This window comes from Leucoraja erinacea, chromosome 1, assembly GCF_028641065.1.
Source record: "Leucoraja erinacea ecotype New England chromosome 1, Leri_hhj_1, whole genome shotgun sequence".
Classification (NCBI taxonomy): Eukaryota; Metazoa; Chordata; class Chondrichthyes; order Rajiformes; family Rajidae; genus Leucoraja; species Leucoraja erinaceus.
In genome coordinates this window covers 26,087,609-26,104,166 of record NC_073377.1, presented here as the reverse complement: position 1 = coordinate 26,104,166, position 16,558 = coordinate 26,087,609, and the positions used below count along the sequence as shown (strand labels likewise).

At 41.8% G+C, this 16,558-nt stretch overlaps 1 protein-coding gene across 1 annotated transcript in view; it reads left to right on the top strand.

The window, feature by feature from the left end:
• The first annotated feature begins 2,828 nt into the window (after positions 1–2,828).
• ccbe1 (collagen and calcium binding EGF domains 1) overlaps positions 2,829–16,558 on the top strand; it is a 353,404-nt gene continuing 339,674 nt past the window's right edge. Inside the window, exons 1-2 of the mRNA XM_055631149.1 lie at positions 2,829–4,316; positions 4,567–4,650. Of these exons, the coding sequence (XP_055487124.1) occupies positions 4,210–4,316; positions 4,567–4,650 (191 nt within the window). The 5' untranslated portion in view covers positions 2,829–4,209. The remainder of the gene's footprint in view (positions 4,317–4,566; positions 4,651–16,558) is intronic.

Below are 16,558 nucleotides of genomic sequence, written 5' to 3'. Positions count from 1 at the left end.
ATTTAATACACATTATTTTTAGCCAATCTGGTAGCATATCGCCTATTTATATCACAATGTCCTATTCCATCCGTTTGTTTTGTTCTTTCTTTTGCTTTTTATCGAGCAGCTACAGTAATTGATCAATGCTGCATTGTTAGCATTAGCTGTGGTATTCTGACCCATCTCCATACCATCATCCCCCCCCCCCCCCCCCCCCCCCCCCCCCCCCCCCCCCCCCCCCCCCCAGCCATTAGTCTCAATATTATATCATAGACATGCAACGTGAGAAAACTATCACTGATCATGGTAAAAATAGTTATTACTCGTAAAATAACTTGGCATTAAAATAATGATCACTTCATAGTTCAAATCCAAAAAGTAATGCTCATGTTGATGATACATTGCGAAAAGATCAACTGTGCTCTGCCTAACATTGGCAGTTTGGAAAACACTGGAATTTTGTATAAAGGATGTGATAGCAAACAGCTGGAAAAAAATTGACTGAGCACAGTCGAGTATAAAAAGGAAATATGTTTTGTCGGTGCAGTTCATTGAGGGTATATCTGGATGAGTAGATGAGACAGAACCAATGGATGTGGTGTACTTGGATTTAATGAGGTCCCACACAGGAGATTGGTAAAAACTGTCAGAATATTTGGAATTGGGGTATTATATTAGAGTGGTTTGGGTGTTGGTTAACACTTAGAAATAAGTGGGTCCTTTTTGGAGTTTTGAGTTGAGGAGTACCATATGGATTAGTGCTGTGTCCTAATTATTCACAATTTCTACCAATGATTTGGCCAGGGAGTTGTGCTGCAGCGGGAGAATTTAATTGTTCTATCTGGAACATATGACAATAAAACACTCTTGACTCTTGACCAAATGTAAAATTTTCAAGTTTTCTACAGTCAAGAGATTAGGAGTGGTGATGAAGATGCAGAAACTTCTGTGGAATATAGACAAACCAGCTCACAGGGGAACAGCTGGCACAGAAGTTCAAAGAGAGTGGGTATCCCTGCTGGTAGAAGGCACGAGAAGACTGATTATATTTAAATGGTGGGAGATTGATTGTTGATGTTAAAAGTGATCTGCTTGTATTTGAGCAAATGTTACTGACAGCTAATATGCAAGTGAAGCAGGTAATTAGGACGATAAAAGATTTGTAAGTGGATTTGATCACCAGAGTGGAGGATGTTTCCCTACAATTATATGCGGCCTTAATGAGACCATGTATGGAATATAGTGTGTACTTTGTGTCCTGTTGGTGTACTCAATCCTAATAATAATAATACACTTTATCATCATTGTAAATACATACAACAAAATTTCAGGCTCACTGCCCGAGCGGAGCTCCAACATATCAGATAAATAATAATGACAATGGAAACAACAAAACCAGCAAGAAAAATGTCAAGTCAAGTCAAAATGTGCAAAATTGTGACAATACAAAATGGGGGCTATGGGGGCTGTGCGTTCAGTGCAGAGTTCAGATCGGTGATGGTTTGGGGTAGAAACGGTTTGTTAATGTTGTGGTGTGTGATTTGATGGACCTATAACGCTTTCCTGAGGGCAGAAGGGCAAACAAATGATGTGCTGGATGAGATGAGTCCTTTAGTATGCATGATGTCCTCATGTTACAAACCTGTTAGATGAACAAGATGTGGCCGCAATGGCTGCCACGGTGTACTGCTCCTTGCTGTTTTGTCTGTGTTTGATAATTTGTGTCGTCTATGGAAATCCCACAAAAATTACTTTCATGAGAGAGGAACTCATGAACATTTGACATTCGGTTCCGGATTTCTCTCACTCGTTAGATTATTTGGATATACCTGTCGGGGGGGCTGTGGTTATGTCCAAGACCGCGAGACTTAGGAGGACCCGGGGGGAAGTGCTCTAGAGCACTCGTCTGACTCCAGCAACGAGGATTATGCATACTGCTCCCGAGTATATTCCTTGCATACTACGTCTCTCAACTACAAAGTGGATGAACTGCGAGCAAAGCACCATCAATTCCTTGTATGTATGTATACTTGGGCTATTAATGTATTCTGATTCCGATTCTGATTTTGGTTTCCTTACCTAAGAAAGTATAGACTACCTATAGAGGAAGTGCAGTGAATATTGATCTGACAGGTTTGTAACATGAGGACAGATTGAGTACACCAACAGAACACAAAGTGCTGGAGTAACTCAGCAGGTCAGGGATCATCTTTAGAGAAAATGCATGGGTGACGTTCTGGGTCGAGATTCCCCTCCTTGCCTCTCAGTTCATCAGCCAAGCCTATGCCATAGGATTATGCCTCCTGCAAATGTTTGTTATCAGCTTGGAACTCTGTTGGGAGAAAGCTTCCCCAGTTAAAAGCCATCAATTCGATGTGATGCCTGCTTTAGGATCAAGAGAAAGATTGCAGGCTGTGATCACTGATATAATAATAACTATATTGCCTTACGCAAAAACCTTTTAGATTTAGGTTTAGGTTTATTATTGTTACTTTAGTTTAGTTAAGTTTGGTTTAGAGATACAGCGTGGAAACAGGCCTTTCGACCCACCGAGTCCATGCCAATCATCAATCATCCATACACTAATTTTATTTATGGGATAATTTACAACACTTGGGATAATTTCTTCCAAAAGCATAGAAGTCCAATTATCTTCCATAACCTGCAGTAGGGAGAACATATTGCCATATGTAGAGTAAAGTTTATTTGAGCACATACCAGTGAGTCACACTTTTGTGAAGACAAACAAACAAAACAACCAAACAAATTTATAAACCCATACACCATAATAAATAATGGAAGGAAAAAAAACGCAGTCACTCTGGGAGATAGGCGTTTACACATATAAATCCCATACAGCCATCAGCTGTAGTCAGGATCGAACCGGGTCTCTGATGCTGTAAGATATCAAATGTACCACTGCGCCACTGTTTACATGTAGTTTTGCATGCTATCCAAACAGATCAGAATTATAGACATGAATATAAACTCGTACAATAGATAGAGCAAAGGGAAAGATACAGAGTGCAGAATATAGTTCTCAGCATTGTGGTACATTGTAACTTATCAATTCCATAGACAAAGTCCAATGTTTACAATGAGATTAATCTGACATTGCCCTAGTTTATGGAAGGACGGTTCTGAAGCCTAATAACAGAGGGAAAGGTGCTTTTCCTGAGTCTGGTGATGGCGCTTTCAAGCTTCTCTATTTTCTGCCAGATGGGAGCAGGGAGAAGAAGGAATGGCCCGGATGGGAGAAGTCTTTTTAGCAACAGATTCATTTTTGCGGAGTAGTTGCAATCTGAACCTGTTCCATTCTGAGTTTGGAAAGAGTTAAAATGTTCAGTGTTTGTCAACAGAGAGGCTCCAGTTTGGAATGTGCATTGGAAGCAGTCTCTGCTGGTTCGGTTCCACAAATGCAATAAATTAACCACTACCATTCGAAGTAGGGATTCATTCAAATTGCTAAACAAGCGGCCGGTCAGCGGGGAGCTGCCTTACCGATAAAATGAACAGGGCAACAAAACGTAGTTCAAAACAAAACACTGGGCTTTAAACATAATATGTGGTTTCATTTATATTGTTGCAGACAGGGAGGCGGTTGCATCTAAAATTAAACAAGGCTATGAAAACAATGCTCCTTCCAATTTACCAGTAACAGATTGGATAAGTGATGTTAGCCAAGTGCAAACAGATCTCACTTTCCACTGTGGAGAATGTCATATGCAAAATTGAGGAAGGGGGAAATTTGAAAGGAATCGAAAACGACACGTTCGTTTAAAATGCAGAAATACACGCATCCATACCTGCAAACAGAACTCACGCGTAGAAAGACTGACACTCGTAAACTAACACAATCACATCCATCATTCGTTACACACGCTCTCCCATCCAAGTTCCTCCCCTCGCCTCTCACTTGCGCGCCCGACCCCGTGCAATATATTGTTTTTTTTTTAGTTTATCTAAACTAAATAACAGCCGCCGTCGGCTGAGCCAAAAATCTTTCAGTATTGACAAATGCCATCTCAGCGCCAGTGTCCTTAACCCTGCCGCGGAGTCAATTGCAGTAAAGGCGAAACGAAGCAAGGCAGCTAGCTACACCTCCCGGTCGAACACTCTCTGATGAAAGTCTCCAAACCTTTGGAAAGAAAGTTCGCAGAGTGATTGTGTTCTGGTGATTCTGCCGGGGAATCTTTGGACCGGGTCAGGCCAGTGACTGCGGAGAAGATGTTTTACACAAGCATTGGGAATTTGCTGAGGGCTGCCTTATTGTTTTGTCTGATGTCGCCAGGATTTCCTTACTCTTACTTTTCTATATCAGAACAAGATGAAAGGTACAGGTTTGTCATTAATATTTCATTTCTCATTCTCCCACCCCACGCCACCAACATCACTACTTCTAATAGCAATGTCAATTATGTTACAAGATTTTGGGGTCACCCGCCCTCAAAAATTCACGATTAATTAAATGTTATGAAGTTATCAAAGGCGCTTCCAGATCCAAGGGAAGGCACGGAGATTTGGTTCAGTAACTCATTTTTAATTGTCACCTGAAACACGACATTTTTTTTTTAAATCTTTAAGCAGAGAGACATGCCCGGAAACCAAAGTAATCTCAACCGAGTATCCATGTCGGAAAGCCAATGGAGAATTGGCGACCTGTTTCAGGTAAGCACCTTCAATCGGTCCCTTTCTGTAAACGCCACTTCTCTGCCTTGCGATTACAATTGTTTAGCCGATTGTTATGTTATGTATCGACTATGTTGCTTCTGAGCCAATGCCTCTGATCGCCATCCCATTTAAAGTTTGGGGGCAAATGACAAGAGTTTCATCCCTAATTAGCAATATCCGAACAAAAAGTCGTTAAAAAAGTCACCATGTGTGGTATGGAACTGCAGATGTTGGTTTACACCGAAGATATAAGCAAAATGCTGGAGTAACTCAGCGGGACAGGCAACAGCTCTGCAGAGAAGGAATGGGTGATGTTTCGGGTCGAGACCCGTCTTCAGATTCAGAAGACTGAAGAAGGGTCTCGACACGAAACGTCACCCATTCCTTCTCTCCAGAGACGCTGCCTGTTGCTCCAGCATGTTGTGTCTATCTTAAAAAAAGCAAACCATCAGATTCCTGCATTTTCATTGTAAGACGTTAATTTTTTGCAAAAAGCACTTTTTATTTGTAAAGGAATTTTCATCATTGTAATTGTGCTGCATTGCTCCTGATGCTCTTCCACCCTACATACCAATCTGGCACTGGTACATGGGGTGATGCAGGACCTTCCTGACTCAATTGTACAATTTGCTGTGGATTCCACCCCAGTGAGATGAAGCAGAGACCTGTGCTTGGAATGTATCTGGAACAGATGCCACAACAAAATTCGGTTTGCTCAAAATGCAGAGCTGTACAATGTATTTTATATCTGTGTGATGCCAGTTATTCTGTATCAATGCAAACTCTGGAATCCTATATTAAACACATCAGTTCTGGCTGGATTGGGTGCCACTGCTTCATTACATCTGAATTCAGTTGGAACCCTCTCTTTAATTTTGGTGAAAACTGAGACCCTTATTTTGGGAAAGATAACTGGTTTTGGACCAAAGTGATAATAGAAAGCATCTGCTTTGCAAATGTGGTGCTTGTAAGTAGAGAGAATGTCAGTATGCAATTGGTAGTGTTCACATCTTATACATATTAAGTAGCCCAGACAGATACTACTGATTTATTGAAAATAATGTTTCATTTTATTTCTTAATAATTGTTTTAAAAGATTAACAGTATACATGAAATCCTTTCTATGTGGTGTTTTATTAGTTTATCAAAAGCTCAGTGTGCTTTCCCTTCCTGAATTAATGGACTGGGGAGTTATATTTTGTGGATTTTATGGTTTGTTGAATGAAGGGGCAGTCTCAATGGGCCAGATGGTCTACTCCTGCCTCTATTTCTAATGTCCCTAATATACATATACTGTTGTAACGAAACCAAATAAGCTTTGCAATTTTGCTGACTTTGTGGAAATTGATAACTACATGCTGGCAGCAAGTCTTCCGTGACTAACAATGCACTTCAATTGAAGCTAATTCAGCCATTCTGCTCCCCAGCCTTTCAAACCCGTCAACTCTTTCTTTACTCCCAGAAATCACACTGGCACTTTGAAGTATGACTATCTGCAGTGTTCTGCCTTTGCTGATTGAGAAGCGAAGTACATGAAGAGTCTATCCGTTTGCTGAAGCTACTCTTAAAAATGCATCCATCTGTTGCATTGCAACTGTGAATTATTTGCAAATTTGGGACGGGGCTATGCTGAAGGGGGATGGGTAAACACAGCTTTAGTCACTTCTAACATGATTAAATTACTCTTTGGTTTGTCAGCATTTTTACATTTTCACAAACAATTTAAGGAATCTGCTAATCCATAAATGATGAGGTTGGAGCAACTCCATGTGGCTTCCCAAACCTTGCTGATGTTTACTGAAAGATTGTATTAACATTGCTGTGAAGCCAATTCTTCCCGATGATAAATTGCAATGGTACAATAACTTCCTTGGCTGTGATCTATCTGCCTTTTCACTCTTCCCCAATGTAATTCTTCACACTAGAGAAAGCAAGAATGATAACAGAGATAAGCTATGTCATTAATAGGAGTTGTCATGCATTGCATTCCAAGCACTGAGAATGTTTTCAAGACCTTACACACACAGACCACCACCTGCAGCAACTCAGTGTTGCATTCAGTCTGTGACTGCTAGACCACAAAATACTCAAAACCATTTATCTTAGACTGGACAGCAATCATTCAATGTGCCCCTATAATAGGGAATGGGCAGTACAGTCAGAATTCCTGGTTTTGATCACCATCCAGAAATCTCTACTGGAAAAGCACTTTGGTTTAAACATTGTATAAACATAGGGCTCTGAAGTCCATGATTCAAAAAACGGAAAATGCACATTTGTATCTGCACATTCACAAATAACTATTTGTCAGGATAAAATAAAGCTGTTGTTTTCCATTAAACTGCAGTAAAGATATGAAGATAAAATTGGTAAATAAATTCTTAGATCTGGTTAGATGCAAAAAAATAATTCCTCAAGGTTTTATATCTAGCTAAATTGTAAATGTATTCATTTTAGAATTCTGAATTAACCTGATTTACTTTGCTGAGTTTGGGACCATTCTGAAATTGAACTTATTCAACATTGACGATGAGATATTTAACCCCAATTCCAAATAGCAACCACAACTCCTGTGCCAATCAAATAAATCACAGCTGATCTGGATTTCAAAAATATTTACCTCCCTTTGTTCCATATCTTTTGACATCCTTATTTATGCCAGTTTATAAAATCCCTTCAAGAAAATAAGATATAAAAAAAAAAACGTGTGTTCTTTCTATGTACTTGAAATAGATTAGGTGGTACATTTTCCACTTTATAAATTAACACAAATTGCTGGAGTAACTCAGTGGGTTAAGCATCATCAACTGGAGATTTCAATTGCTGTGATATTAATTAATTAACAGAAAAGGCTGGTAAGGTGGATCAAAAAGAAGTTCTACAAATTACAAAGGATTCATTTCAAAATGAAGATGTTAAATGTCTAATGTGAGATCATTCATGATTAGATTTACAACATAGAATATAGAACAGCACAGGAACATATCCTTTCGCCCACAAATGCCAAACATAATTCCAGGATAAACTAATCTTCTCTGCCTGCACATGATTCATATAAACGTCATTCCCTGCATATCCACGTGTCTTTCTAAAAGCCTTTTAAATGCTACTATCATATCTGCCTGCACCGCCTCTCCTGCCATGCATTCCAGGCACCCATCACTCTCTGTTTACAAAAAAACGCCCTACATATATTCCTGCCTGCTTCAAAAGATCCATCATTACACCTGTATCAAAGAATGCCTCCCCAGCTTGTCTGAATGACTACCGTCCGATGGCCCTCACTTCAGTAGTCATGAAATGCTTTGAGAGGCTGGTCAAGAAACACATCTGCGCCTTCCTCCCTCGAAACATAGACCCGCTACAATTCGCATACCGTCCGAACAGATCCACGGATGATGCGGTCTCCCAGGTTCTGCACACCGCTCTATCTCACCATGACAGCCAGAAGAGGGGCTACGTGAGGATGCTGTTCATAGACTTCAGTTCAGCCTTCAACACGATAGTCCCCACCAGACTTGCTGGGACCGACTGTACTCCCTGTACACACATGACTGTGTGACTAGGTTCAGCTCCAACTCTATAATCAAGTTTGCTGATGACACTGTGGTGGTGGGCCTGATCTCAGACAACGATGAGAAGGCCTACCAAGAGGTGGCTGATCTAGCACTCTGGTGTCAGGACAACAGCCTCCTCTTGAATGCCAAAAACTCTAAGGAGCTGATCGTGGACTTTAGGAGGGCACGACATTCGAGGATGTACACACCTCTGAAGATAAATGAGGATACTGTGGATAGGGTGAGCTGTGACCTGGGAGTCCACATCTCAGAGGATCTGACATGGACATCACACGCTGCTGCACTGGTGAGTAAGGCAAGGCAGCGCCTTTACCACCTCAGGCAATTGAGGAAATTCAGAGTGTCTCTGAGGATCCTCCAGTGCTTCTACTCAGCAGCTGTGGAAAGCATGTTGTCCGGAAACATCACTGGTTTGGGAACTGCTCTGCCCAGGACAAGAAGGCTCCGCAGAGAGTAGTGCATTCGGCCAAACGCACTATGGGAACTGCACTTGCCTCCCCTGCAGGAATTATATATCAGAAGGTGCAGATCCAGAGCCAGCAACATTATGGGGGACCCCTACCACCCCAGCAATGGACTGTTCCAGCTGCTACGGTCAGGCAAACGCCTCCGCTGTCATGCTGTGAAAACAGAGAGGATGAGAAGGAGTTTCTTCCCAGAGGCCATTAGGACTGTAAACTCCTATCTCACCAGGGACTAACATACTGTACCAATTTACTGTTGTGTGGTGTCTTGTTAAAATTGCTGTTTTTCCTCTTTCCCCCAAAAAAGATGTAATTACTGATTCTGTTCCATTCTGTTTTGTAATTTCTTTGCACAATCCGCAAGCATTGAAACTTTTCATTTCACTGCACATCTTGTATGCGTATGTGACGAATAAACTTGACTTGAGTTGACTTGAAACATTATCCCTTTCACCTTAAACCTAGCTTGCAGTGTGGCTGCTGCTGCTGGCGCCGGCAATGGCGGCCACGGTGTACTGCTCCTTGCTGTTTTGTATGTGTTTGTTCGTCTGTGTCATCTGTGAAAACCCTATAAAGATTCATTAATGTGTTATTATTATTAATGTTTAGTGTTTTCTGTGTCATTCGTAACTGTCGCTGTAGGTCATGTTGTTTCTTGTGGGCGGAGCACCAAGGCAAATTCCTTGTATGTGAATACTTGGCCAATAAACTTACTTACTTACATACTTACTATACCTTCTAGTCTTTGACATTTCCACTGTGAGCAAAATGTTTTGACTGTCTACCATATCCTAATTGTACATATTTATAACAGGTCCCACTCAACCACTGGTGTTCCAGAGAAAACTATGCAAGTGTGTACAAGTGTTTCTTAGTAATTCTGGTAAATCACCTCTGCACCCTCACCAAAGCCCTTATCTTGTGATAGGAAATAAGTGAGCATTGAAAAAGGAGTAGGAAATGTATGTGAAAATGTTAACAGAGAAGAAGAAAATATAATGAAAAACCAGGGTAATGGATTGAGGGAGGCAAATAATAGAACCTCAAAAATGAGATGAGCAATTATATAAACAAATATCGTACAACAATAATGGTATTTAAAACATATTTTTAATTGAGCACAGGATAATAAAATCTAATAAAAGTGAAGAACAAAGTGAACATATAAAATTTCAACGGCAAATAATGTTAATAAAAGGAACATTAGGACAGGGTTAGTTCCATATATTCAGCATAAGGATGGCGGAGGAATGTACAGTAAGAGAGAACTTGAAAGGATTAAAAAATAAATTTTAAAATGACCAAGAGAAACTATAAAGCAAATTTATCAAGGACTATTGAACAGGATTTTTGGTCATCCAGTATAAGAAATGTGTTGTTACGGTGGAAAGGGTGCAGTGAAGATTTATGAGGAAGTTACTAGGGATAGGTTGAGCAGGCTAGGACTTTATTCTTTGGAGTGCAGGAGGACGAGGGTGATCTTATAGAGGATTATAAAATCATTAGAGCAATAGATAGGGTAATTGCATAGACTCTTTTACCCAGAATAGGGGTATCAAGAATCAGAAAGCATAGATTTAAGGTGAGAGGAGAAAGATTTAATAAGAACCTTAAGGGCCTATCCCACCAGCATGCGATTGTATGCGTCTAGCGCGACCAAACGTGGTGGTTTGAGGTGTACGGCATCACTGGGCCGGTCCCACTTCCAACCGCGGAGGCGTCCGGAGTTGTGCGGGGCTGGTCCCAACATCATACTCACCAATCAGCTGGGCAGGAGGCGGGCCGACTGAATTGGGACGTCGCACGGCGTTGGGCGGTTACGTCATCACGCAACGGCACGCCGGGCGGTGACGCCATCGCGCAACGCCACGCACTAGGCATATGCCATCAAGACGCTGCATACGGCGTCAAGACGCTGAGTACGGCGTCGAGACGCTGTGTACGCCCGTCGAGGCGCTGCATACAGTCTCAATGCGGCTGCGGGCTGACAGACCGTTGCCGCGCAGAATTTTTGTCATTGTCAGTTTTTCGGAGCCCCGCGCGATGTCGGGACCAGCCCCACACAACTCCATACGGCTCCCGCGATCGAAGTGGGACCGGCCCCACGATGCTGTACGGCTCAAGCGACCACGTTAGGTCGTGGGACAGGCCCTTCAAGGGCAACTTTTTCACACAAACAGTGGTAGGTATATGGAATGAACTTGCAGAGGAGGTACTTGAGGCATTTGGTCAGATACATTGGTCAGATACATGGATAGGATAGGTTTAAAAGGATATGAGACAAATGCAGGCAGGTAGGACTAAATTAGATGGGGCATATTGGTGAGCGTGGGCAAATTAGGCTGGTGCCCATTTCCATTCTCTATGTATGACTCTCTAATAGTGAAATAAATAAAATACGTTTAGTTAAATTAGGAAAGGGGAGATTAGGATTAGATAGGATTATATCAGTATGGAATGTCAGTAGGGAAATTGCAGAAATATATATTTACTTTGCTCTGGTATTTACCAAGGAGATTGAACAGTAGGCGTGACATTGTATGATGAATCAAGCAATGAAGCCCAAGCATTTAAGAGAGAACAAAGAAATACATTAAATAATAGAAACCAGAACAGAGATTGAAGCACTTGGTCCAGATGGATTGCATCCACAATTTAAAATGGATCAAGGAAAGAGATAACAGAGCCAATATTACTCACATTTAATAATTTGTGAGAAAATTCCAAATTTAGAGGGACTGATGGAGACCAGAAGTGGAAAAGAATATATCTTGGAATAAGGACGATGTCTGTGATATTTGAGGTTAATCACCCCTGTCCTGGAACATCACTGCAGGAGTTCCTTAGGGCCGTATCATCCAATGAATGTGCAATGTTCAATTCTATTTGTGTCTCCTCGCCAAAGAGGCAGGGTTGGGAGAACTTTGCAAAAATAACTACTCCAGTGTCTAAGTGCCTGCTGTAGTTGCTCATTGCCTCTTAAGTGCTAAAGAGGAATGGTTCTCAGCAAGATTAAATAAATAGCAATCGATGTCTTGTGGAAAAAATTTAATTTATTAGGTCCTGAATTAAATTAAACATCTGATGACAAATGATGAGTAGGTCCCACATTTTTCTCCAGTGACCCTCTCACATATAAGGTTTTCTTCACTCACGTCTCTTTCTTCCTGTCTCTTTTTGTAATCCTGAAGAGTTTGTGAATCTTTCTTCCTCCTTTTTGGCATTACCCTGCAATCCTCAGAAAACGTCCATTCAAAAATGTCCATGTAGGATCTTGAATGGCATCCATTTGATTTCATTGACCAGTGAATAAAAACGTTGTTGGCTCTTAAGACCATTGACAAACAGTCTAGGACCTGAAATGTTAACTCTTTTCATAGGAGCAGCCGACCTCAATGAGTTCAATGATTTAATGATACTTAATTGTCACATGTATCTAGATACAGTGAAATGCTTTGTTTCCCATACGACAACGTTACAAAACATCACCAAACAGCCCTATCTTCCGACTGCCATTGCACATGGCAGCAGGTGGCCTCCCCGCTGGGTGCCCCTTCATTCTCGGCAACTCCGAGTTAGATGTGGCCCTTGTGGCTAAGGGGACCAGGGGGTATGGAGAGAAGGCAGGTACGGGATACTGAGTTGGATGATCAGCCATGATCATATTGAATGGCGGTGCAGGCTCGAAGGGCCGAATGGCCTACTCCTGCACCTAATTTCTATGTTTCTATGTTTCTATGAGTCCCCACTTCCCCCTTGCCACCCCACTGCCCGGGTCTCCCCTCATTCTCGACAGCCCCCCATCGGGGCTCGCTTTCATTCTTGGCGGCCTCCAAGCAGGTCACCACATCGTTCTCAGCGTCTCCACGCTGGGTCCCTCCTGACTATTTCCAGTATCCTCTGTTATTATAACGGAACCTGGGATTGACCTCGGTTACTTCAATGAGGAGATATACAGAATAGTGAAAGGCTTGGATAGAGTGGATGTGGAGAGGATGCTCCCACTAGTATGAGAGTCAATGACCTCTAGCCTCTGAATTAAAGGACATTAGGAAGGAGAAGAGGGGGAATTTCTTCAGTCAGAGGGTGGTGGGTGTGGAATTCTATGTCACAGAAGGCTGTGGAGGTCTAGTCAGTAGATATATTTAAGGCAGAGATAGATAGAGTCTTTCTTAGTACAGGTGCCAGAGGTTATGGGGGAGAAGGAAGGAGAATGGGGTTATGAGGGAGAGATAGATCAGCCATGCTTGAATGGTGGAGTAGACTTGATGGGCCAAATGGCCTAATTCTGCTCCTATCACAGGTCATAATTTAAGGGGTCACAGTTTAAGGATAAGGGGGAAATCTTTTAGACCGAGATGAGAAAAACATTTTTCACAGAGAGTGGTGAATCTGTGGAATTCTCTACCACAGAAGGTAGTTGAGGCCAGTTCATTGGCTATATTTAAGAGGGAGTTAGATGTGGCCCTTGTGGCTAAAGGTATCAGGGGGTATGGACAGAAGGCAGGTACAGGATACTGAGTTGGATGATCATCCATGATCATATTGAATGGCGGTGCAGGCTCAAAGGGCCAAATGGCCTACTCCTGCACCTATTTTCTATGTTTCTATGTTTCTATCACATGATCTTATGATCTTATGCATAATTATTTTTGCGCATCTACTGCTTGTCCTCAGATAATTATAAGATTAAAGATCCTTATAGAAATTAATATCAACACAAAATAATATAAATACCATCTGTAATGTGTTGCCAGAGGAAGTAGTTGAGGTAGGCAGAATAACAATTTTTAAGATACATTTGGATAGGTACATAAATAGGAAAGGTTGTGAGGAATATAGAATGAACATAGAGCAGGACAGCACAAGAACAGGCTCTTCAGCTCACAATGTCTGTGCCGACATGATGCCAAGACCACCACTTATTTACCTGCATATAATCCATATCCCTCCATTCCAAAAGAGTCTGAAGAAGGGTCTCAACCCAAAACATCACCCATTCTTTCTCTCTAGAGGTGCTGCCTGTCCCGCTGAGTTATTCCAGCATTTTGTGTCTATCTTCCCTCCATTCCCTGCCTATACAAAAGTCTTTAAAGTGCCACACAAGTATCTGCTTCAACCATCAGCCCAGGCAGTGCATTCCAGGCACCCTCGGTGTAAAAACCTACCTCACGCTTACATTTTGCCCCTATCACCTCAAAGCTATTCTCTCTAGACTTTGATTTTTCCATCCTGGGAAAAAAATTCAGACTGTGCACATTCTCTACGGTTGTCATAATTTTATATACCTCTATTGGGTCTCCCCATAATGTCTGGCGTTCCAGAAAAAACAATTAGCGGCGACTAGAATGAATCCGCCATGGAGGGTAGCGAGAATTCTCGTGCCATAGGTGGGTCGCCAGGAGGTTCTAATGGGTTGCCAGGAGGTCGAAGGTTCTCAGAGGTTCTTGTAGGTTGTAGCCAGTGCTGATTGGTGAATTTCATTGGCTCATTGGGAAAAAAAAGATAAGCAGTAGTTTTCAGAACCAAGGATAACCGACCGGTAATGTTAAATGTCCGCCGAGCTTCACAGCCGTATATATCTCTAGTTTCTTAAAAGTTGTCTCCATTCCTTCTTCCCCCCTTCTCCCCCCTCTTTCCTCCCCCTTTCCCCCTTCTTTTAAAGGACTTACCATACACTGTGCTGTAGCTGTCTTTAGTGCCAACCTTCCTGTTCATCGGGTATGTGTCTGTATCACCTTGGCTTTGTACCGTGTGAATTTTTTAGACAGCTCTCCCCCCCGTTTGCCCTGTCCCCCGCCTGCATAACGGATGGTGAAGGAAGTGATGTGTTTGTGTGTGTATGGTCCACTCTGACAGTCGTCGTTCTAGATACCAGTTTTTCAGGCGACCACCGGCAATATGACAATCGCCGGCAGTCTGCTAAAAAGTCGCCGAAGTGGGTCAGGCCGATTAGTCTCATAAAATCCTGCATTCGGCAAGTAGTTTTTAGCTGACTGAAATGCATCAGGAATTAAAATATTTAAAAGACATTTGGACAGGTTCATGGATAGGAGAGATTTAAAGGGACATGGGCCAAAATGCAGGCAAATGGGACAAGAATGGGACAAGAACAGAAATGTACCTTAGTGGGACTGAAAGGTTTGTTTCCATGCTGTGTAATTCTTTAACTCTAACTCTATGAATTTGAGGATGCTATTTTCATCGTGGTGAGTTGAGCATTGACATGTTTCATTTAGGTCATGTCCAGCAGTGAGTTGAATGAATTAGACTAAAGCCTTTGTTGCATGGTCAGAAGGTCAGAATTAGGATAGATATTAATTCCTATCTCACCACATGAGAAGCCAGCTAAAGATGAACTGGCTGGATAGATTCTGTTACCTGGGAACCTATTATGACAGAATTCCAATCAATCACTTCTGTTTGCTGAGAAAATAAAGAACATTTTCTTTGCAAGTGAAGGAATGCTCAGAGTTTTGTGCGTAATTAAGGCTTTATTACTTGGTGAGTAGTAGGGTAATCGGTGATATTATTGAGGAGTACTAAATTATGAAGGTAGTTGATGGGGTGAATGTACAGAATCTTTTTACTCGGGATTGGAGAAATAAAGACCCAGAAGGCATAGATTTAAGGTGAGGGGAAAGATTCACTAAAACCTGATAGACAACTTTTTCACTCAGAGAATGGTGGATGTATGGAACAAGCTGCCGGAGGAGGAATTGGAGGCAGGTACAATAACAACATTTAAAAGGCACTTGGACAGGTACATGGATAGGAAAGGTTAAGAGGGATATAGACCAAATGCGGGAAAATGGGACTAACTTAGATGGGGCATCCTGGTTAGCATGAACGAGTTGGAGTGAGTGGCCTATTTTGCTACTGTATGACTATGATTCTAATTCCCAATGTATTAGATGAGATTGCTATGTTTGGAACAAGCAACACGTAACAGTTGAGATTTATGCACATGCTAACTTTGTTTATCAAAAGGACCAAGATGTTGGTGAGAAGTGGCTGGTCAGATATTAAATCATTTAATACGTATGTTGCTGTGTGAGTCTCCTGTAAGAATGTTGTGCAGTATTAGTATTCCAGAGTGAGAATAATGGATAGCGGGGAGAGAAAAGTATAAGGGAGGCGAACTGAAGCTTTCTTATACAGCTTAGAGTGCCCTCCTTCTTGCCCAACCCATAAAACAAACCTATTTTTTATTGTAACTGAACTTTTTTGGTTTCTTCGTGTTCTGGTAGATTTAGCCTGCTGTGAAAATCATCCCTGCGGCACCTCTCCAGTGTTATAGTAGCTAAGTTTATGAAATCCTGTCCCCAGCATGGAACTTCACCTTCCATCCAGTTAATAATGAAACTGTGCAAGGAAATACCTTTGTAATGAGGGGGATTCAACATCTGTAATCATTTCTGGCAAAATATGTAAGTAACAAAAGACCACAATGTAAAACTCGTTGGCCGGATGGGGAGAGAAAGGGGGTGAGAACGTTCCTTACTCCATTCTGCTGTGCCATGCCTTGCTCGAACAATGGAGGGCATCTATATGTAGAATAGAATAGAATAGAATGGAATGAACTTCCAGCAATTTCTAATTGGTAAAAATACATCTAGTGTTTCTCCTGAACACAGCATCAGTGATGTAACATAGAAACATAGAAAATAGGTGCAGGAGTAGGCCATTCGGCCCTTCGAGCCTGCACCGACATTTAATATGATCATGGCTGATCATCCAACTCAGTATCGTGTACCTGCCTTCTCTCCATACCCCTTGATCCCTTTAGCCAAAAGGGCCACATCTAACTCCCTCTTAAATATAGCCAATCAACTGGCCTCAACTACCTTCTGTGGCAGAAAA